This window comes from Hippoglossus hippoglossus, chromosome 17 (genome assembly GCF_009819705.1).
Source record: "Hippoglossus hippoglossus isolate fHipHip1 chromosome 17, fHipHip1.pri, whole genome shotgun sequence".
Taxonomy (NCBI): Eukaryota; Metazoa; Chordata; class Actinopteri; order Pleuronectiformes; family Pleuronectidae; genus Hippoglossus; species Hippoglossus hippoglossus.
In genome coordinates this window covers 6,312,901-6,335,428 of record NC_047167.1, presented here as the reverse complement: position 1 = coordinate 6,335,428, position 22,528 = coordinate 6,312,901, and the positions used below count along the sequence as shown (strand labels likewise).

Sequence of the window (22,528 nt, the reverse complement as noted above, 5' to 3'; positions counted from 1 at the left end):
ATCATTTCCTGTTGTGGGAAACAGCTATTTCCTTTAAAAAAAGCTCTAAACCCACTGCACACTAACAAGCACCAAAGGTTAGCAACTAGCTCTGCCAGCCTATATTTCCCTCCAGCATTGGATATACATTTAATACATTTTTTTAAATTAAATAACCATTCCTCTAGTCCCACATTAAAATCACAATAATATAGTTTATCCATTCAACACATAAGGTATAATTGGGCAAAATTATTTTGAGAAAACTGTGTTGTAGGCTTATTGACAGTGTCATTAGCTTGCCTTCCTTCATTTAGTTTCAAGACACTGGATCCTACATCTCAACAGTAACTATTTCTATTTCACTCAAGATGCTCTGACAAATGCTTCACTACTCGAATATAAGCTTTTTCTCATCGTCAATCTATCATCAGGGAACTAGAGACACAGTCATTAGAGGTGGAAGACGTCTTTCTCTCTGGCTCTGATTCCAACTAGGCTGGACTTATAAATGTTTTCTGAGGCAGCCAGAGAGATGCCAGGGATAAGGATTCACTGGTCCACACAGAGTCCAGACACACTAAGTTGCATCAGGGCGGAAAAATGTTATGCTCAGCGACCATAGGGCTGTAATTACATAGGAGCACTGCTGAGCTCTGCAGGATGAACGTCAAGACTGCAGAGGTGGAACAAGGCAACAGAAGAGGGCAAATGTATGATTTATTATGGACTGAGATAAGAAAAGGGTGGGTGACGCAGAGAGGTGGGGAAGAGGGTCAATGCTCCCGACAACCACATAGCTGTTAAATGAAAGAAAATTCTATTAGTCATTACAATGAGGAAAAGTGTCATTTACCAAGATTGAGAATACTAAAGTTTTTGGCAGGCTGTACATGTATAATATTCCCTGTCATATTCAGAAATTCATTTGACTGCATGAACCCTTTCTCCTTGTGTCAAATGTCATGACTGAGCCGAGCCACAATGTTGTATGACTGACACCTTGTGGATTCTATATGCAACCACCGATTTAACTTTTTGTGTACTTAGCCCAAACTAAGCTGTTCCCAGTATCTATCTAGATGGATATGCCGTTCCCAAGAACAATGAAAAACATTACAATAATTTCAAACTTCAATTTTTATTATTTGTACATTCACCACTGATAGGCGTACTCAAAGAAGAAATTAAAAAATGAAAACAAACCTTTGTACTTAATGAAAAATTACGATTAAAAAAACAATATTAAAACCAATGTTGAGAAAACTTATAATGCGACCTCCGCTCTTGAGCCTGTATGGACATGACAGGCTAAGAGAACTGGAGGAAGAGGAGGAAAGATGGGAGGAGGAAGAGAAGCAATAAGGACATGATCAGGACTTGTGTCAGGTGCAACAGGGAGACTCTCACGCACAGATTCGTCTCATCTCCTTCACTAAGCAAAGGGAGAGACGAACATTTCATTGCCTTAATAGTTATTCCACACCTGTCCAAAAATATCCCAGAGCTGCCTCATTTAAAGACTTGATTTTGAGTAATCTCTTTATGTCTGTACAAAATGCCAAACACACCTCTGCACAAAGGGCTGAGTTTTCTCTGTGGGCAGGACTGGCAACGAGAGCCTTGAATTACATGCAGCAACAAAAGGATTCTTCATCCAAATCAAGTGTAAAACACTGAGGCAACAACAATTGATTGCAAATCAGAATTGGCACCTACAATTTGGGGTAAGTGGGTAACATTGAGGGAAATAATCAAAATCACCCAGTGTGACATACTGCTATGCTGTCAAACGAAAAAAAAAGAAAAACGAAAAAGGCAAATCTAGAAGGAACAAAATATCAAACCTCGACAAGAGCAAGACGTACAGCACTCTGGGAAACAACACTGCAAAAAACATGGTCCCCTTTAAGCAAGACTGTGTGTGGGTGCAGATGTGCTCTAAAAAAGGTGACAATTTGAGAGATGGTGACGACATCAGTTGGTCCTCTGTTGGGTATTAGTTGTAACAAAGTACATGTAGTGAAAGGCAAATGGAAGCGGGGGGTCTCTAGGACAGTTCCATCAGGTGATAGGCTGTTAGCGCCGCCTTTCTCGCGGGTCGCTGCGGCTGCGTGAGCGTCGGCTGCCGCCGCCGCCACCTGCCCCGCTGCCCCCCTGCCTTCTGTAGCCATCCCTGCGTTTATCATTTTCCCTCTCCCTCTCCCTGTCTCTGTCTCTACCTCGTTCTCTGTCTCTTTCTCTGTCCTTGTCCTTCTCACCCTCACTCCGGTCTCCTGTTGTTCCACCTCCAGCTTTCATCCTCTCTTTGCGCTCTTCTTCCCTTTTTTTCTCCTCCTCCTCCTCTTGCTCCTTCCTCCGTTTCTCTCGCTCCTTCGCCCGGTCTGCTCTGGCAGTTTCTCGCTGGATAAACTAAAATGAAAAAAATGTGGGATATTTTAAGTCTTACATTGAATTAAATATCTAGGTCATGTGTTGAAGTTATTCATGAGAAGCAAGTAGACCATATAAACTAGTTTGTGTCTCACCTGTTCATCGGTAAGTGGAAGCCAGTATATGCAAGGAGCTGCTTTAGTTTTTCGGAACAGGTCATCAAGCAGCTTTGCTGGAGGATCCTCAGCTGCTTTCTCTGCCAGAGAAAACGGACAAAATAATAAACACAGGTCTATTTTCATTCTAATGCATATACAGTCTAATCCCAAGTCTGCATGTACCTACCCTTCTTTTCAGTCTTTTTCTCTTTGCTCTTTCCTCTCTCTTTACGTTTTCTTTCTCGGGAGCGCGACCTTCTAGGACCTCCCTCCTTCTCTGACCCGGGTTTGCCGAACTCTTTGACCTTGTCACGATCCCACTCCCGCTCTGCTTTGGCCCTCTCCCGGCGCTCCATTTCGCGCTCACGCTCAGCCCACTGGTCTCGCTCAGGGAGGAGAGAGGGCAGGCCTGATGTTCGACCACGACCAGTGCCAGGCCCCTGTTCCTCAGCTCCAGTTCTGTCAGCTGTCACCAGGCCTTTGTGGAAGTCCAGCTAGAAAGTAGAGATATTGTCAGGCTACAGATGACAATATGATTGTGGGCACAAGAGACAATTACAGGCTATTAGTAATGAGGTCTTACCTCATCTTGCTGGCAGAAGTCCACACTAAGGACTTTTGGGTTGCTCTGAGGCCATTTCACTCCATGAAGAGCTTCCCGTGTGGCAACAGCCTCCTCTGAGCACGAGTACTAAACACAGATAGAAGACCGAGGCTCCGTGAGATAGAAAAAAACGTCCACAGGTAAAAAAGAAATGGTTCAGACCTACAGCACTAGCACAAGAACATGCTTTAGGTAACTCACAGTGACATAGCAGTGAGACTTGATTTTATCAATCCAGAAGCTGTCCTCCACCAGGGTGCCTGTTCGGCTGAGCAACTCCTTCAGTTGCCCCAAAGTGAATGGCCGCACCTAAAGAACATTACAGAGCAATTACACAACGAATGATAGTGTGAGCAAAATAACAAGCGTTGATTTTATTAGCTTTCTCATTTACGCTCCACTGCAGACATTGCCATATTATTATGAGTCAGTGAGCCCAGATAAATTATTGGCCATATTGTGACTTATCAACGAGCCCAGTTCCAGCAAATGCATATAGCATTCTCTCATGTGTACCCCAAATGATAGGCACACAGAGCGGGGAGGCAGACAGGGCTGGTCAAAACTTTTGACCGTCCAAGTGCCCACCAATGTGGCAGGATTTCTGCCAGTGTCTCCCATCAACCAACTATGTTTTCCAAAGCAACCTGGATACGCGGTAAGCACCTTTTCATTCATAGCTGGAGTTGATCATTGTTTTTACCATTTCAAATTCCAATGGCAGGTCATATCAGTTGTCTTAAGCTAATTAAGCTTGAGACAACTGATACAATTCGTACGGTTATGGTAAAATCGGTTAATCCCTAGTTAGGTATCATGATCTTCTTATGTTACAAATTCTATAGTCATCTCCGAACCAGGATAAGTTACATAAAACCTGCATTACTGAGATACAAATGATTAAATCACCATATGAAAGAAAAAGAAAAAAATATTTAAATAAATAAATAAATCACCTTACAGTTAGTGACTGGAGCCAAAATATGCATGAGTAGTTAAGTGTTATCTCACCAGGTTGCAGACGTGAACTATGTTGGAGACTTTGCCACGAGGCGGTGAAGGCTGCTGGGACGTGCGGACCGGGTCATCAATTGTGATGGAGACACCCGTTTTCTGCTGGCTGATGGAGCGACGAATGAGGGTGTCGCTGGGGGTCACTAGAATAAAGACAGTGGGAAAAAGTCAACACTAGAGTCTTTATAGTGCTTATTATGTTATGGCACCTGGACTTTCCTTTCTGTTTTCTAATTAAGTTTTTTTCAATAAATACTCCAAAAAAATCCATCATAAGAGAAATCGGGTCCTGATTTGTTGCCTATACTTAAATGAGAAAACTGCAGCATGTGAAGTATAGCATGTAGATTATGTACTGTTACTATAGTTACATGAAAGAAAATAGATTTTCAGGATTTTATTGTAATTGACCTAACTAACTGGATGAAGACAGTTTTTGATGGTTATATTACCAGTGTTGATTTCTACATCATGGCCTGTATGTGATGGTGATTGGGTTTCCACTGCTCCAGGAAATGAGGTGTCCATCTTCTCTTCAAGCGTCATTGTTCTGTCTTTCTCTCCCTGTAGATCTTCCTCCTCCAGCTCCTCATGTCTGCTCCTCTTCACCTCTTTCTGTCCATTCTCCTTGCTCTCCAAGTGCACCACCTGCAATAAAGGAAGGGATCAACATAAGCATTTCTCAATAAAAACGTAAAGTCAGACTTTCCTGATAATCACTCAACATTTCACAGTAAAGAAAGCTCCTCATCTGGCATTCAATCAATGAATTTGAAGACCGACCTGTGTGACAGTGCGACGGATTTGAAGGTCCTGGTCAGAGCGTTCCCTCTCTTCATCCTCAACCCCAGAGAGGATGGCTTCCTCTGGGTGCAGATCCACTATTGCTTCTTGACCAAGACATGGTCGGATGTCTGGGATCAGAGACTGAGGCAAAGATTGAGATAGTGAACAAGCATTACATTCACCAAAGACAGAAGCAGTGGAAGTGTTTTACGGTTCACCTCACCATCCCCAAATGCATAAATGGTAACCACAACGTAATATCATTTTTTACATGCTGCAAGTACCTTCAGTGAGTCTGTGGTGATGCTGATGGAAGGCTTCTTGGCAGTGACAGCTGTGCTGGAACCCCACCGCCTCTTGCGACCGGCCGCAGCCCCTGACTCTTGCTCACCCTCCACACTGCCAGGGCCTGGCGACAATTTGTTGCCTAGCATTGACGAGGGGAAAAAAACAGAACAAAACAAATAAATGAACCAACCAATTAATTCCCATAAACTTTTACAACATAACATCACAATCTCATGCACACAATAGTGTTTTGATGGCATACTTTGGAAATACAGATGATTTCCCCACAGATTAATTATGCATTTAATACACATTAGGCTTGTCACCTTGGGCACCAAGCTTTGAACAAATTGTAAGTGGAATTTTAAACTGATTTGACCACAAACCATATAAGGAATATCCATTCACTTCCCAGTCAAGCATGCTTGAGTTTACCAACAAGTCTATACATAATTACATGAGACGAAAACTATTCAGTCAGAGACACATACTGAAAAAGAAGAGAGCAAGTTGGTGGAGTACTCACTGCTAAGAGAGATCTTACGAGCTGAGAAGGCCTTTGGTGTCTGAAACACAAGATAGAAAAAAGAAAAAAAAAGCCAAAACACACGGGAGAGGTGAGAGGCAGACACAGACAATGTGGATAAAAACAAATATTCATGGGCAGGTTGGAGGAAAGGTGGAACAATAACAGAAAGGGGGAAACGTAGGGACTGAAAGTGAATGATAGAAACTGCTGTGCAGGGTCTTATCTTAATTCAAGTCTACTGATGGCACCAAGTTAACTCTATACCATAATTAATAATATGTTGATCATCTACAACTATACATTCCTGAAAATAACTTTTTTTTAAAGAGTAAACTGTAGTTGCAGTCTCCATCAAACAAACAATGATCTGGTGTAAATACTGCAGTTTAAATCCAACTGCAAAAACTTGGTTATTTTAAAACTTTGTGTCTGAATAGACACATCAAGGCCAAGAATTTTCAGAGAAGTTTTAGAAGAATTTGGATTAAAAACCAGAGCAACCACTAAGATCAGCATTTCCAAAAAAAGTATGACTGGAAACTAAGCATTTTCAAAATAACTATGAAATTAAGCAGTCAGTAAACATCTATTTAACCCCTGGTACCACTGACACCTGATCCTTACTGGTTTGGATATGGCCCAATCACGACTGCATGTACTGTATCTAGGCAACAAGGGTCCAATCAAAGGTGGCTGAGATGTTTGGATGGAAATCTGAAAGCTGGTTGGCTGGCAGGATGGGTGCAATAGTTCATTTGGGTAGAAACTTAGAAGCTTTTGGCCAGAGCGGTCATCCTCAGATGTTTTGGCATTAGTCCTTTAAAGATATAGAAGCAGCAGCAGACCAGATGAGTGGTGTCAATAGTCACTGTGCACAATGATCCAGAACTTTGATTTTCATGTTCTGTTTTTTGGGGACCAGTAACTTCACGCTAAGCATCACAATGGCTGTTGAAGGGGCCTAAATGATAAGTCCATCTTCAGATAAAAAAAACGTCAAGTCCATTGAGTCCAGATAAAAGCTTTGGCCTTGTTTAAAACATTTAATATCCAAGATGGGAATTTGCTGGTGAAATCTGAATGCCAATCGGACAGATTAACAAATTCCAAAATGTCTGTTGTATGTTACGGTTCACCAACCACGTAAAATGAGATTTCCTTTACATCCCACATTTCTTTGCAAGTGGGTTAAAAGTAAAAATTAAAAAGTGTATAATAGTTGAGAAGGTTTCACAGCAGCCTTGACTTCGTGTGAGCACATGTCCTTTACTGCCGTCTCTTCTGCAGGTTGACTTTAAGGTCACAAAGTCACATAAGTCTGTCGAAGTTGAAGAGAGTGGGGCCAAATTGACTGGCCAACCCTTTCTTTGCATCTTCTGGTCCGATCTATAGCGCTTGCCAGACATATCCGTGAAAAAGAGGAAGCTTTTGTTGAGTTTGTTTGAGTGTTCCTCTGCAGTGCAGCCTCCCAGGCTTAGTTGTGGCCAACTCTGGACAGTGGAACAGGTGCAGCAGTAGTAGTAGTAGTAGTAGTAGTAGTAGTAGAAGTAGAAGTGGTAGTGGCAGAGGTAGTTTGCAGGTAACCAAAATGGGCAATGGAAGAGGCATGAGCACCTTTATAACAAAGCAATCATTTGGGGTTTAAACATCAGCCACAGTGAGAAAACACCCTTGCTGTTTCTGCCTACGACAGTGTCAACAAAGGTTTTAAAAACAGCGAAAATAACTAAAAGTCACTTCCCATACACATTCTAACACTTGTGAAATTGGCTCATTAAGCCATCTGACTAGTTTGTTAAATCATAAGTAAAGATTTCCAACAAAGAAAATAAATGTATTAAATGTTATTTAATGTATTAAAATGACCTATAGTGAATTATATCAAGACCAATAAAAAGCTGTGCGAATAACAGAAAAGCAACTATAAAGACTCAAATGGGTCCATCCATCTACATCCTCAGCTGCTGACAGCTTTGCGGACCGACATGATTTGTGGTTCTTCAGGTGCCTTACCTCCTCGCTGTTCTCTGGAAGCTTCTCTGACTCTGCCATGCCAGTCTCCTTCACCTGCCTGCATAGTGTGACACAGACACATCAACAAGAAAAAAGGGAACAGATGAGAAGACTGTTGGTGCTGAGTAAAGAGGAACTTATTTTGTTTTCAATATATTTATAACACTAGTTACCAGACCAAAAAACAGCCTATGAGACTTATGAATTCCTAATTAAAAAAGGTTTTGTGTGCACAGTTTAGTGGTATCTAGTGGTAGATGTTGCACAGTGCAACCAACTGAATAACCTTCATCTCACCCTCCCCTTCAGGTGACATAACGGTAGCGGACCAGCTCCCTGTGTAGCTATAAAAAGATCCCAAAGAACCAATTCAATTTATGGTGGTATGCATGGAGGTCAATCCTGCACAATAGATTCTGAGTGACAGATACAAAGACTAAAGAGTGAAAGATAAGTTCCTGCATGAGAGAAAGAAATGTGTTGCATGACTCAAACTATGAGGTCTGTCTGAATGGATGGTAAAAACATTATGGACCATAGCAGTAGCACGTTGTAGCGAGAGGACAAACAGTGCATTAACAAACAGCATTGAGCACACCAAGTTATAGATTACTTATGTTATTATGAAAAGTGTAAAATGTTTACTATTTATAATTAAATTGTTGTTCCTTATGGATCTATGGCAGGGCTAATTTTGAATATGGTGGGCCTTCACAGGATAGACTAGAAAACAATGCTACGGTAATGAAATCACAACAATTCTTACTTCTAGGTGATTATACATCAATGAAAACATAGCAATAAATATAATTTTCATTTCTGCCAATAGATTCCCATAAATCCTACACACAGGACCATATTAGAAGCAATGACAACAAAAATATTAACTTTTACAGTCAATGACACTTAAGTATAATAATAAATGTGAGAGTAGCAGTGTGTAGACCCTCTCAAAACATGGGTGTGTAATCAAAACTATGTTGGTAATTGATCAATATTTTAACATCATTATGTACATATCATGTTAATGGGCTTTACATACACTTATCAATTAGGCAAAAGGTTGTGTTAATGCAAGAAGTCATGCATTGTCAAATATAGATTTACACACACACACACACACACACACGCGTTGAGTGGAGGACTGCACCGCATGCCACCGCAGTCCTTCAGACCAGGACCACACGCTCCACCGCAGCTTCACAATACCTGACAAACGCGCGCGCGCCTCACGCTGTCAGGCCATCTTCGGACGCGCACACGCCCAAATTAACTGTAAAATTAACTCGTTGGTTTAAGGTTTAAAAGGCAGCGGGCGCTCAGGCTGCAGCTGCCGGGAGGACTGCGGCGCCGCGGGCCGCCTCTCTCCGTCTCTCCTCCCTCCCCCTCAGCAGAGATGCCTCTCTGCTCTGAACCACACCGTCATGTCCGCACCGCCTGTCTAACCCAAACCTGCCACGGTCACAGCCTCGTCTACCGTGGGACTGAGCCGCCGTATGGAAGGAAAAACAAACACAGGCCGGTAACGGCAGCTAAGAGCATCGACGGAGCACGGCCATATTGCAACGAACGAAAAAAAAAGATTCTGTCTGAAAAGGACCCGCATCTTCTCAGCCACACCGGCTTCAAGGCAGCCTCATCAATCGCCTGATGGGAAATTCAATACCAGGCATCTCCTAAGACAATCCATGTGTTTTAAGTGTTTTTAAAGAAAGGTCCTGGGGTATTTTACATACAGAAAATCACCACTAAATAATTGGCATTTTACGCTGACAACCGCTTTTTTGTGGGCAACGTGATATGGCCAAAAATTTACATCAATAATTATGATGATAAATGTCACATTAGTATTTCTTCTAGGCTTAAATACAGATTTTTCCTCCCACGTGAAGGTTGTGGTTTTAAACTTTCCTTTGCAGAAAATGACACATGTTAAACAACAAACCATTTTACAAATCTGAGATAGATCAACTATTGTGTTATACTGTACCTCCTCACTGCGCTTACACAATGCTTGAGTATTATATCGATAGATATTAGACTTACTCGTTATTTTGCTATTGATAAAAAATATACTGCGATAATTATTTCAGTAATGTTGTGGTCTGGGGACTATTAAAAAGGGAAAATATGTAATCAACACTTCTAGATTGTTTGGAAAAGCCTGATGTTCAGAGATGTAAAATCTATTCTTACATTGGTAAAACAGAGAGGTAGTCCTATGTCAATGTGGATTTGAACGTGTATATGTCAACTCTACCATTGTTAAAATATTCATCCAAATTACTACCACTTATTCACATACCTGTCTCTAAACTGTAACACTTAACTGACGTCATCTGCAAAGTTTAAACCTTAAAGCCAGGGTTGGCAATCCTGGAAAAGCTAGCAAGAGCAGGCTACACTGGATGCAACCGATACATCCCCTCCCATCTCTTGTCAAATCCACAACACCAAAAACACAAACACACACTGCCTGACAGTACTGTTGGCTCAGTAGTGATGCGGTCGGCTAAAACACAATGCATTTTGTCTTTTTTTTCTAAACACATTCCATCTTTGCGAACCAGGTGATGTACATGTTTATTTGCAAATAGAGCGAGGGATTCTATTACGAGTGGTCTGTCGGATGGGGTTGTATAACCTCCTCTACTGCGGTCTGCTGTTTGTGACTCCTGGGTGAGAGCCTGTCACAGCCCGGCAGGATGGACGCTGCCCAGTGTGAACAGGACGAACACTGTTGCTTTCTCTGGTATTAATGCCTTTCTTCAACATCTATCTGTGATGTGAAAACATCAGATTTCCACACAGTCAGAGAAAGTTAAAGTGTGTGTCCTGATCATATAGCTCAGTTATAAAATCCCACACAGCGTCACTCTTGCAGCTGCTGCAAGCTGATCGACCCCAAAAACCCTGATCAGAACACCCTTAATATTTAGTATAAATCTTTTCTCATACAGGGATGGAACCAGGTTAGTATATTGCCAAATATAGTCTCTAAGGGAGGGGGAAGGGACTGACGACATCAAGTGCCATCAGGACACTAACTCTGACACACACAGACAATGTATAGGATGTATTTCAGAAGACCCAAACTGAAAACCAGACCTTTGTTTGTCCTTTTCCTCTTCTCTTTCACTGTCTGTTCTTTTTCTTTGTGTCTCCTCTCCAGGTGCAGCTTCAATGAAAGGTTTCTAGGGATTTAAAAAGGCAGGAAATGGAGAATGATGTGAAAATGTACTGCATGTCAAAGTCATTGAGGTTGTTAAGGTAATGCCACCAGATGGAAAATAAATATCAAATGTGAAGCCATCAATAGTTTTGTCCGCAGTATAACTTGATTTAAGGAAACACCCATCTTATTAGGAGTTGAGATTTTTAGATAAGATGTTAATATCCATGGTTTTCCTGGATGTTTAAAATCTGGTTGTGTTTCAACTTAAAAGCCACTAACCTTGATGTGACTGTCTCTATCAGCAGTTGTGTTACTCATGTCTCCAGATATCACTCTTTTGAGAGGAGTGGCTTTGGGGATTTCTTTAGAACCCTCAGCAAGAATCTCCACAGTCATCCTGTGCTGTGGTGAGGAGTCTCTTACAGGTTTCACCTCCTATGAGAATAACAATAGAGCAACATATTATCCACAAAGGAACACACAATCTGCATTGATATTACTAGAGTAATACAAAAGTGATATAAATAGAGACGCTAGAGACAAAAGATGAGACCACCAGCTTTTCAACAAAAGATTTATCCTTATCTGAGGGCCAAGTCAGATACGTCATCATTGCACTGTCATCCCACTGTCAGAGGTGCTTTCACATTAAAAGCCAGAAGGTGTGCAGTATGTACCACCATATGTGTGTTTTTGCAGCATACACATAACTATGAGGAGTCAAATAGCACTCTGACATCCATCCACTTCCATCAGAGTAAATTAATGTAACGTTAAAGCAGTGGGACAGCACATGGTGCCATATCATCATTGCTTAACTAATGTACCAGAACTCATTCCCCCCCCCACATATAACACCATAACACATGTAAATCACTTTGTTATTTTATTTTAATTGAAGCTATATGCTATTGACTGTATTCCAAATTTATGTGTCATGTTACTAGTTTGATCCAATCATGATCGAGCAATACCGCTCGGGGTAAAGTTAGAAGTTAGTTTCAAACATTTTGGTCCTATTATCCAGATTGAGCATTCATCTCCCTGCTGCAAACATCAGCATTATGGGAGCAATGTCCTGGGGATCATTTGTCAACAACTCCCATCAACATGTTAACATTCTGACCCATGAGTACATAGTAGTCAGTTCTACGAGTAGTTTGTGCGCTTGGGTTGGACATATTTGGACAAAACATATTTTCAAACTTGGCCTTCATTTTTTATCTCAAATACATTTTTGTGACTGTATCTCATTTGATGTAACCCCAGTGACAAAATATGTCGACAGACAGACAAACTTAAACAATACCAACCCGACTTTCGCTGCCTGTATCGAGTGTTGATTTAAGTCACTGTAGAAAGTGACACTTGTCTTATGACTATAAAGCACCAATAAAGTTACCATGAGACCATCAATGTGCTCAATGCACCCAACATATAAACAGAAATTGTGTATCTTTGTGATGTCACAATGAAAAGTCACCAGAAAAGTGTAAAATATGGAACCTTGAAATGGTACATTCCAAAAGGTGTGAGCCAAGGGCTGTCAATTCGTATTAAATGTATGTCACAGATTGGATTTTACTTAACATTAATATAAATTAGATTTTGCCTGTGTAAAAAAATATCTAAATTATATCTAATGTGATCCAATGAGAAGTACCGTTTGTCAAGGAAAAAGAGGTTCCTGGCAGACCACTTACCCTTCTATTTCTGGAGGAGGAAGTTTCCTCTTGAGAAGATGCAGACGATCTAGAGGACCGAGACGATGAGGACTCAGAGCCCGACTCTGAGGAAGAGGAATCGTTAGACGTTGATCTTCGTCTTGTTTGTTTCTCTTGCTTCTTAGCATCCCTACCCTCCCGCTGGGCTAGTGGGCTTGAAGGACTCTTGCTTTCATCCACTTTAGATTTTTGGGTGGAATCCTTGGCAGCATGTTCAGCCTTCACTGAATCTGCCTGTTCTCTGTCATCTGGTACGGGTTTTGCAGCCTCGTTTTTTTGTGGGTCCTGGTGGCCCAGCGACAACCTCTGGTTTTGTCTGCATCTTTCGATCTTCTTGTTCAGCAGAGGGCCTGTGTCCTCCCTGCTGTTGTTGTTCCGTAACACTGGAGGGGGAGAGGACAGGTGAGGCCTGGGGCTGGGGGGTGTCAGAGAAGGTCCGGGGCCGCTTGATAACCATGGAAGTGGAGGAAGGCTGTGGCTGAATTGGAGAGTCCCTTAAGAACCGGAACTTCTTAAATGAAGACTGTTGTGACAGAGGTGTTGGTGACATGGGTGCACCAGACTCTGCTGCCTGGCTTTCACTCCGTGGTATTTGAGCATGGACATCTTCCTGTGCTCCTGCCTCAGTCGATAATTTTCTAGCTGGTCCTGTGGAGAGGGAGGGAGGAGTGGGCAGGGGGGTGAGACCAATGTCACGGCCACGTTTGGATGGAGGGAGGTGACTCTCTCTCTCCTTTTCAGCCATCCTAGCTTGCTCTTTCTCCTGTTCCTCTTTTTCTTTTCGTTGGCGTTCGAGAGCCCTTTCCCTCTCTTCCTTTAGGGCTCTCTCTTTCTCCTTCCTCTCCTTCTCTAAGGCTCGCTCCTGTTCCAGTTTCTCCCTCTCTAGCCTTTCTTTCCTCTCCTTTTCAGCTCTTTCCTTCTCCAGCCTCTCCTTCTCCAGAGCTGCCTTCCTCTCTGCTCTCTCTTTTTCCTCCCTTTCTCGTTCCAAGGCCTTTTCTCTCCCTACCCTCTCTCGTTCAATTCTCTCTTTTTCCTTCCTCTCAAGCTCGGATCTCTCTTGCTCTAGGGCTCTCTCCCTCTCCAACCTTTCTTGCTGTATAGCCTTTTCTCTTTCTATTCTCTCTAACTCCAAGGCTTTCTCTCTCTCAATTCTCTCCCTCTCTAAGGTTTTCTCTCTTTCAATTCTCTCTCGCTCTAAGGCCTTCTCTTTCTCAATTCTCTCCCGTTCTAAAGCTTTCTCTTTTTCTATCCTCTCTTGCTCCAGGGCTCTCTCCCTTTCTAGTCTCTCATGCTCTAAGGCTTTCTCCCTCTCGAACCTTTCCAACTTTTCCTGCTCCAAAGCCTTCTCTCTTTCAATTCTCTGCCGTCTCTCAGCCTCCAAAGCTCTTTCCCTCTCCAACCTCTCCTGCTCAATTGCCCTGTCTCTCTCCTGCCTTTCCCTCTCCAAAGTCTTAGCTCTTTCTAGCTCCATAGCCCTCTGCATTTCTTCCCTCTCTCTCTTTTCCCTATCCTCTCTTTCTCTCTGTAAACGCTCTTGCTCCAGAGCCCTCTGTCTTTCAAGCTCCTTCTGTCGCTCCAGGGCCCTCTCCCGTGCTAAGGCTTGCTCTCGCTCCTCCATCTCTTTAGCCAAAGCTAGTAGTTCCCTCTCTCGCCTCTCTCGCTCAAGGACAAGTTCCCTCTCCTTTCTTTCTCGTGCTAAGGCTTGCTCTCGTTCCTCCCTCTCTTTAGCCAAAGCTAGTTCCCTCTCCTGTCTATCTCGCTCGAGAGCAAGTTCCCTCTCCTGTCTCTCTCGCTCAAGGACAAGTTCCCTCTCCTTTCTCTCTCGCTCAAGAGCAAGCGCTCTCTCCCTCTGTAAGGCTTTTTCTCGTTCCTCTCTTTCTAAGGCCTGCTGTCGCTCAATTCTCTCTCTCTCCAAAGCTCTCTGCTTTTCCTCACGCTCTAGTGCAAGAGCTCTTTCCCGCTCTAACTCCATTGCTTTCTCTTGCTCAAGTTTTCTCTGCCTCTCAAGCTCTTCTCTTTCTATCTCCAAGTCCCTCTGTCTGTCCCTCTCTTCTGTTGCAGTGGCTTTAAGTACACTCACAGGTACTTGAATATGGGCTGAATGTGCCCCTGTGACACCTTGGTTGGTGCCTGGAATCATGGGAAATGGCATATGGCCTGCAGTGTTGGCTGTGTGAGTGATGGCAGATACCAGACCCTCTGGAGGCCCTCTGCTAGGAAACAATGTGGCTGAAGGAGAACTGCTATCGTGCCTATCGCCTTCCCCATCACCGCCGTGCCAACCTGCTCCTGAGAACGCACCTTCTGACTCCATTTTACGAGCCAGGAGGGTCAGTGGGCCGGGCTTTCGCTCAGTATGCCCACTCCTCTGTGGCTCTGGGCTGCTGCTGCGGCTGCCACTGCTAGAGGAGCCAGAGCTGGAGGTACTGGGTGAGTGTCTAGGGGGAGCTACATCTGGACTAGGGGGGCTCTGTTTAGGGGTGTCAGGCAAGGGGAATGATAACTCTGGAGGCGGGGAGGGTGGAGGTGTTGGTTGGCGGAGCTGTGGAGACAAAAGGGAAGGGATGTGTTGCTGCTGGGGTTGACAGGATGCTCCAGACCTCTCTCTGCTTGAGGGCACTCTGGCTGGCTCTCTGAGATTTCTCCTACGAGCACCGCTGTCCCAATCATCATCGTCACCATCCTCCTCTGCTTCCTCGCTATCGTCATCATCGCTGTCAGCTGCGACTTCACTGGAGGCAAAACCCCTCTCTGGCCGGTGTTCACCACCAGGAACACGCATGGCCACAGAGCCAGACGCAGGAGGACTGGACATGTCGGCCTCGTTGTTTCTATCACCCTCTTCATCATTCCCTTCACTAAAAAATCCCTCTCCACCAGAGGGGCCCGGTGGCTTGTGCTGCTCAGGCAATGCTGGTGTGACATCCTGGTGAGAAGAGAAATGGAGCTGAGACTTATTTTGTCATAGAACTATGCCAGTTTTCTTCCATGTAAATGATTGTAAAAAATGTGCAAAAGATTAGAAAATGTGACTGATTGATAGATATCCTACCTGAGCTTGAGGAGGACATGAGGTACTATTGTTAACTTCTGCATGGTCCTCTTGATCTGTTTATGAAAGACAAATAATAAAATCATTAAAATGTTGTATATAATGACCAAATTAGTACAACTCTTGACAACACTTACCATTTGTTTCATATGCCTCGCGGGCCTCCCTCTCCAGACGCTGCCGCAGGAGCTCCTGTTGTTTAGCCAGATACTGCTTGATAAAGCTGTTCTGGCTCATTTCCTCACCAATCTAAATTTAGAGAGACCATTAAAAATTGGCTACAAGTCTTCAAGGCCAATTAAACATTGTATTAGCAGACATTTACGAGAACTGTGTCAATGCACATTTTATCTTATATATGCAAGAGGTCATTGGATGTGAATACAATTTTGCTTTTGAAATGAATTTAAAAGCATCTTGGAGACAATTACCTGAGAGTTTGGCTGCAGGCCAATGTGAGCAGTGGAGGTCCTCTGAAGATTCTCCAACATAAGAGCCTGTTATTGAGACAAGAGTCTTTATTGATTCAATGTAAATAACAGACAGGTATTCTTCAAGAGTTGTTCTGGCCGCAACTGGTGCTTCTGAATGTAAATGCTACTTTGCACTATATTCATTCTAATAATGAGAACATTTCCATCCTTGGCAAAGTACTGTTAGTCTCTGTGGGCCTTGCATCCAATCAGCTTGGGATAAGAACTGTTCAGAAATGCCGCTTCTCTTCCTCAATGAATATAGATTTGAAGAATTTAGCCTTTCACGCATCTTAAAGTAGAGAGCAACCAATCACTTGTGGAGAGAGAGAAGAGGATGGTCAACAACAAGGTTCCCTGCTCAGGAACAAACGAGTAACACAGTAAAGGTCACATGGCTCAATCAGACCCTAATGGGCAAAGCAACCTGCGAGCTGTGGTAAAAAAAAAAAAAGCCAAGCAGACTGAGAATAATGACAGATGGGCAGCAAGCATGAAGAAATGGACCTAACTCAGTTAAACTTTTTACATGTTTTTTAGCAAACGCTTCATTGTCTCCATTTATCTCTGTCCTTACACTCACTGTTAGGTACACAGCAACCAACCTATACTGCTGATTGTATTTTACGTCGCAGTGCACCCCACAAACTAGGGCATAAACAAAAACAGTTCATACAATAAAAGGCATAATGTCCCAGAAATCTTGGACAGTGGTGACCAGTAAAGCAGACTAAAACTACATTCTGATAGAGTTTCACTCTGCATGTTTCTATTCCACTATACAGTAACCTATCCTCCTATAGTAAACCAATGCAACATGTCACCTGTAATTACAGTGTAACTTAGGAGCCACCAGAGCCTAAACTGTAAACGTCTGTGCAACCAGACTTCCACCTTTTTACAACTCTGACGGTGTCTGACAGCTGGGAATACATTTATGAATAAATCATACATCTTGAAATGAATAACAGTGCTCAGATTTCACATGTGATGGGGCTGACGTGAGCTGCATTGGGGTGAAAACATTTAACATGGAAAAGCAAATATAAACACCACTTTTCTGCCTTCACGACAGAATTCAGTGGACAAATAGTAGCCAGACTCCCCAGTTTAAAGAGAAAAGGATGCATACACTTCCACTGTGGAGCAGATCCGCTTGAATGTCTGTCGCAGTGTAAACAAACGGGCTCCATACTGGACCTATGGCAGCTGATGGGCCTGGGTACAGTTTAGCTCCAACTAATATGGAATTTGGCGGAACACAGCAACACTTGGACATTTTAGGTGTATTATTATAACGCGGGCATTCAGTGTTAGCTGATTAAAGTTGCGTAGCAGTTAAATAAAGGCTTTAGGGTCAAACTCCTGGTTAAACTCGCGCACACCGACACTGCCAGGGACAGGCGCCGTTAACGGGAGCGCACACAGCGGCAGCAGCAGCGAGCCCGTCGCTGAGGCCACCGCTCAACTCTACCGCGTTAGCTCGGGGCAGCTAACGAGCTAACAGGACAACATTACTCAGTCGCATACTTTCAAAATTAGCCACTAAGTTGTCTGAAGTCCCGCTCCTGCTACGGTCGGTGGGATTCTGCACGGTTAACGCACTGTTCGGCCGCAGCGATGCGCACACGACGCATTTTTTCAGCCGACTCGTGGTCGTCGAGCGCGACTACTCCACTCCGCGGCTCGGCGGTGAGGGCGCTCGGTTGTCGGCCCTGAGGAGAGCATCAGCCCGTCTCATCGTGAACCTTAGCTCGCTGCCTGCCGCGGTTCAGCAGTGGGACTCACCCCCTTGAGTCTCTTGATCAGAGCATTCTTCTGGCCGCTTTTTGAGAGCCCCCTCTCCTCCAGAGCCGCCTTCAGATCCGCCACTCGGAGGGACTGGAGCGGTCTCCCGTCCAGCGTAACGTCTTCGAGGTCCGCCATTTTCCGTTCCTCTAGTCGGTTTCCAGCGAGAGCGACGAGCAACGCCTTCCTCCACACAGCGTCATCACCGACGACTTCCCCCTCATCAAATATCACACGAATACTGTGTTCTCGGCATTTAAAGTACACGATGTTCTTTAAAATAAATTTATTTAACAGGCCCCGCACACATGTTGGTTATGATTGTTTTTTTATTCTGTAAACAACAAACTTTGCAAAAATCTGCGGAACCTTAAAACCGAACACAACACAGCTTCCACAACACTGAAGTCAGCTTCCGATTGGTTACTTCCGCTGCCATAGTTAAGGGAGAGGTTAAGGGACCGATGAGCAGATTTTCCTGTTCCAACCTCTTTTCAAAGTTGTACAATCTTTGATTAATTGATTCTGATCAGAAACCACTACATATAGACAGTGAGCACAAAGATTATCTTTCAGATTTATGAAATTTATAATCTGATCAGACCAGGGCCAGATCAAAATCCTAAAGACTACTTGTGAAACTCTTATTCAAATGTGAGTACAAAAAATGGAACATTGTTTTACGGTTGTGCCACAACATTTCATTGGTTGTTTTGAATTTAATTAAAGAGGTCCTTCTATAAACATTACTATACAACTCTATGTTTATCTTTTGAAATGCAATCAGAACAGATTCATATATTGGTAAATTTTATTGATATTTACAAAAAAAGAATATGGTTGTTTTCCCTCCTCTGGTCAAACTCACTGTCACTGTTACCACCCTCACTTATAGCCTTTCCCCTGCCTTTATTAGAAGCATCATCATTTAACCATAAGTGTTCTTATTCTTCAATTACTCTATTATCTATAATCTGGGATCAGCTTGTCCAGATTTGATTTGGTGTACTGTTTTTTTCCCCATCTGGCTCTGATCCAATGTGGCTTTGGTTTTAGAAATCTGCAACAGTGTTTTAAATAATCTTTAGCCTCTCTTGGATAGTTTTGTCCAGATTTGAAAAGTCTAGATGTAATAATTATGGGATCTGGTTCAAAATAGCCAGTGTTTTTTTTTTCAAACAGGGAAATGCCAACGAATACTATTTTCCTAAATAGCAATAAAGTTTTCAGAAATATGATTCTGTGTTTTGAAGATTCTTTAGACTCTCAGGGATCATCTAGTCCAGATTGGACAAGTGTAGGGTCCGTGCGTTTAGTCGATATAAGGTCAATTTTCTATATGTAAATTGAAAAAATGTGTGTAGTGGTTTGTTGATAAATGTGTACAAGGTGCAAAACAAGCAGTGAAATTGTCTTTTTGTATTTTCATAAATTAAATACTTATTTTAATAGTTTAAAAAGTATCAGGCAGAGTCAAAGTTGAATCTAAAATCTCAGAAAAGTAAAAATGTGCATAAAACGGAGTTAGTGTAAATCTTTGTTTCCCTTATTTTCCCCCTTAGCTGCAGAATCGGAAGGTGTGAATGTGAAGCCAACTTCCTTCTGTGAGTATTTGTTGGTGAGATTAGCGTGACTCTGGTTAAATATCGCTGCTCCTCAGATATGTGGACAATAAGCTGATTTAACTCTTCGTCCATAAAAACATGGACCCACAGACAACTGCTAATGTTGAAAATAGTCAATGTTGGTTGTGATCGTCACTTTGAATGAAGATCCTGACGTTAGCATCGCTTAGAACTGTGCTAAGCTACATAAGGTGAAGTACACTGTTGATCGCTTCTCGTGAAGGACTTGTATTTTCTCAGGCTGAATCAAACGGGTCTTTCTGAAGGTTTGTTGGGGTTCTAACATGTCAGCCCAGGTTTAAATCATCTGCAGTCACAGCAGCTCACTGACGGCCACAGACATCCAGTGTAGCATTCACTCCAGGCTCAGACACCCAGCAGCACCGACCATGTCAACACAACCCTGGGCCGGTGCTCCCGGCTGCTGCGCTCCCAGCTCGGAGGACTTTCCACCGGCTCCCCGGGGTGTCGTCAGCCCCCCGAGCCTGGAGAAACTGTCCTGCGCTTCTTTTCTGAGCGCGGGTCAAGTGATGCAGCCGGAGCCCATCTCCTATGTGACCCTCCAGGAGCAGCGGTGCGTCCTGAGCTGGTTCCAGGGATGGACCACCACCCAGAAGGAGCGGTTCTTGCAGGACCTGCTCGGTAAGGCTGTGCCCGGGAAGGTGTGCACCCTCCTGGATTCGCTCAGTACTCTTCAGGTACGTCCCTAACAGGTTGCACTACATTACAAGCAGTACAGAGACTTTATAATCAGGCTTTGGAAATATTGGATTAAAAATCTCTCTGCTTATCATCACTGAAAAAAAATCAACTGGATATGGTTTTGAAATTGGTGAAGAAACATGATTAAACTTTCAGGTATTTCACTGATACTTGGAACACTGTAGCCAAAGAACTAAGGAACACCACATTTTTACCTCCTCCAATTCTATTTTTTTATTTTTTATTTATTTGTTTGATACGTCTGTTTATGTTTTGATTACTGGCCATTTGTGTTTTTTGTGCTTTCCATGTGTTATGTGCCTTTGTTTGTGTCTGACTCTGCAGGTTCTTCTGTGTTTTTATAAATATGTTTATTTGTTATTTGTATGATTTTTTTTTTTTTACCAGCAACCTGCCAGGGACTGCAGATGAAATCGAACCTATATGCCTAAATCTGGCACATTTACATGTTGGACTTAAGTACACATTAATTCATCTGCTTTGTCCCTTTTAAAAAAAGTAAACATTAACATATTGTATTATAATTTCTGACATTTATCAACTGCTTTCTTCTACAAGGTTAACGACAAACTACCAAACATCTTTGAATGCCAGCTGCGCCTGTGGACACAGTGGTTCGAGTCTTGGGGAGAAGAGGAGAGGAATCACTTTCTGCACATTCTGGAGGAAAGAGATCCAGTGTTTGTTTCCCACTTTTACAGCAGTGTAGCTGGTACAGCAGGAAGAGACTGAGCGATGTCCACACTGTGACAGAAATCAAGTGAATGTTGAAAAACAAAACGTGTTACAGAAGTGACGTGTGGTGGGCAGAGTGTATTAAATCTGAGCTATTTTGATTTTCTTTTCCAAACAAATGTTGGATTAGACTTATTTTTGAAGGTAAACCATTTCATATAAGGATCAGGAATTATAATTCAAAGCAGTTCATATTTCGTCAGAACATATTTTACTTGCACACCGAAAATTGTTTATTCATTTCAGATGTAAGAACATTACATTTACAATTGTACAATATTTTTCCTGTACCAATTGATTGACATGGACAAGAGACCGAACCTTTTCTTTTTTACACATAAGATTAAATAAGTTGCATTGTTGTATATTTGCAGTGTTTTATTGTCTGAAATATTCAACAGCATTAATAAGTATGTGAACTATACTGCATTCACAGGGATTATTTTGTTACTTACTGAGGTAATTATCAATGTGATACTGTACATGGATAAAACTTAAATCACCACCTCCCTATTTTATCCATTCAGTTGATCCAGGGGTCAGTAAAACAATCGGAGTACGTCTCTCAGTGTCCTCGACACAAAAGTTGATGAATGGATGGATTTTATCAGTAAACTTTTGACTTTGAAATGAGTATATATGAGACCTGGCACCTGCATCGTAAAAAGAGACCTGTCCCTTTTTATAATCCAGCAGAATACCCAGTGTCAGAGGCTGCGTCTGCACTGTAAGTTGCACAGGTCTGTTATCAACAGCTCTGTACTGGCCCTGTTTGTTTTTAACTATAGTCCAATAGCCGTTTGTTGGATTGAATGAAATCGACCCCCTCCTTAGAGCAGATTCACTGGCCATTCCAAGGTGGTAACAAGACTTCCCAGCGACAGACACCTCCCAGTAATGTCTTCCACTTGAGAACCCGGTGTCACCCAGGACGGCAACTACCACATCAAAGCGGCCTTGGTGGTCATGGACGTTTTGTATTTCTTCAGCAGTGGACATCTCAGTATAATCTGCAGACAGAGCTATTCTTGGGTTTGCTGTGTTCGGATCCAAAGTAATCTTCCCTGGTAACAGAGAAAAGCAGGAGACCATGTGAATCTTAATATCAGATTTAGAAAGGAGGTCAACATTAGAGAAATGAAATCAGCACTCATCAGATTTTTATGTCACTGTAGAGGCCAAACTATCAAATGTCAGCCAAGCCCCAAAAACACTGGACACTACATTGCCCAGAATGCAAAGGGGTGGCCTTTTTGACCTCGGTAAACCTCCAAATTATAAAAAGCCCACACCTTCAGGTTGTAAGGCAGGTTCTTTGTTAACAAGACTGGGTCCAAACCATAGATTGTATATAAAAATGCACCTCGACTGCAGGTCGGGAAAGTGAAGCCAATATGTAAGCGCCTGAAACCTGTATTCTATCTAATGACCAGCAGAGTTTCAAGTCTTTTTCGATACAACATAATGTTCATTTAGTAAGTTATGGTCC

At 42.8% G+C, this 22,528-nt stretch overlaps 2 protein-coding genes and 1 long non-coding RNA gene across 3 annotated transcripts; 2 read left to right on the top strand and 1 right to left on the bottom strand.

Annotated features, from left to right (window-relative positions):
* Window positions 1–1,101: 1,101 nt before the first annotated feature.
* Window positions 1,102–18,227, bottom strand: acin1a (apoptotic chromatin condensation inducer 1a). Its single transcript, XM_034614875.1, is given in 19 exon segments — window positions 1,102–2,391; window positions 2,508–2,608; window positions 2,698–3,004; window positions 3,094–3,201; window positions 3,316–3,423; window positions 4,126–4,271; window positions 4,581–4,776; window positions 4,912–5,055; window positions 5,199–5,341; window positions 5,729–5,768; window positions 7,745–7,802; window positions 10,853–10,938; window positions 11,199–11,354; window positions 12,623–12,885; window positions 12,887–15,569; window positions 15,696–15,751; window positions 15,833–15,944; window positions 16,127–16,192; window positions 17,957–18,227. Coding segments are annotated over 19 exon segments (5,244 nt in total). The 5' UTR covers window positions 18,095–18,227; the 3' UTR covers window positions 1,102–2,058.
* Window positions 7,809–8,614, top strand: LOC117778950. The gene is made up of 2 exons (XR_004616864.1): window positions 7,809–8,053; window positions 8,099–8,614. It is a non-coding gene; the product is annotated as an uncharacterized LOC117778950 (long non-coding RNA).
* Window positions 18,228–19,566: 1,339 nt separating the features above from the next.
* Window positions 19,567–21,901, top strand: c17h14orf119 (chromosome 17 C14orf119 homolog). Its single transcript, XM_034614871.1, has 2 exons — window positions 19,567–20,279; window positions 20,863–21,901. Exons 1-2 carry the CDS (start codon window positions 19,971–19,973, stop codon window positions 21,034–21,036), a joined length of 483 nt encoding a protein of 160 aa, XP_034470762.1. The 5' UTR covers window positions 19,567–19,970; the 3' UTR covers window positions 21,037–21,901.
* Window positions 21,902–22,528: the final 627 nt, after the last annotated feature.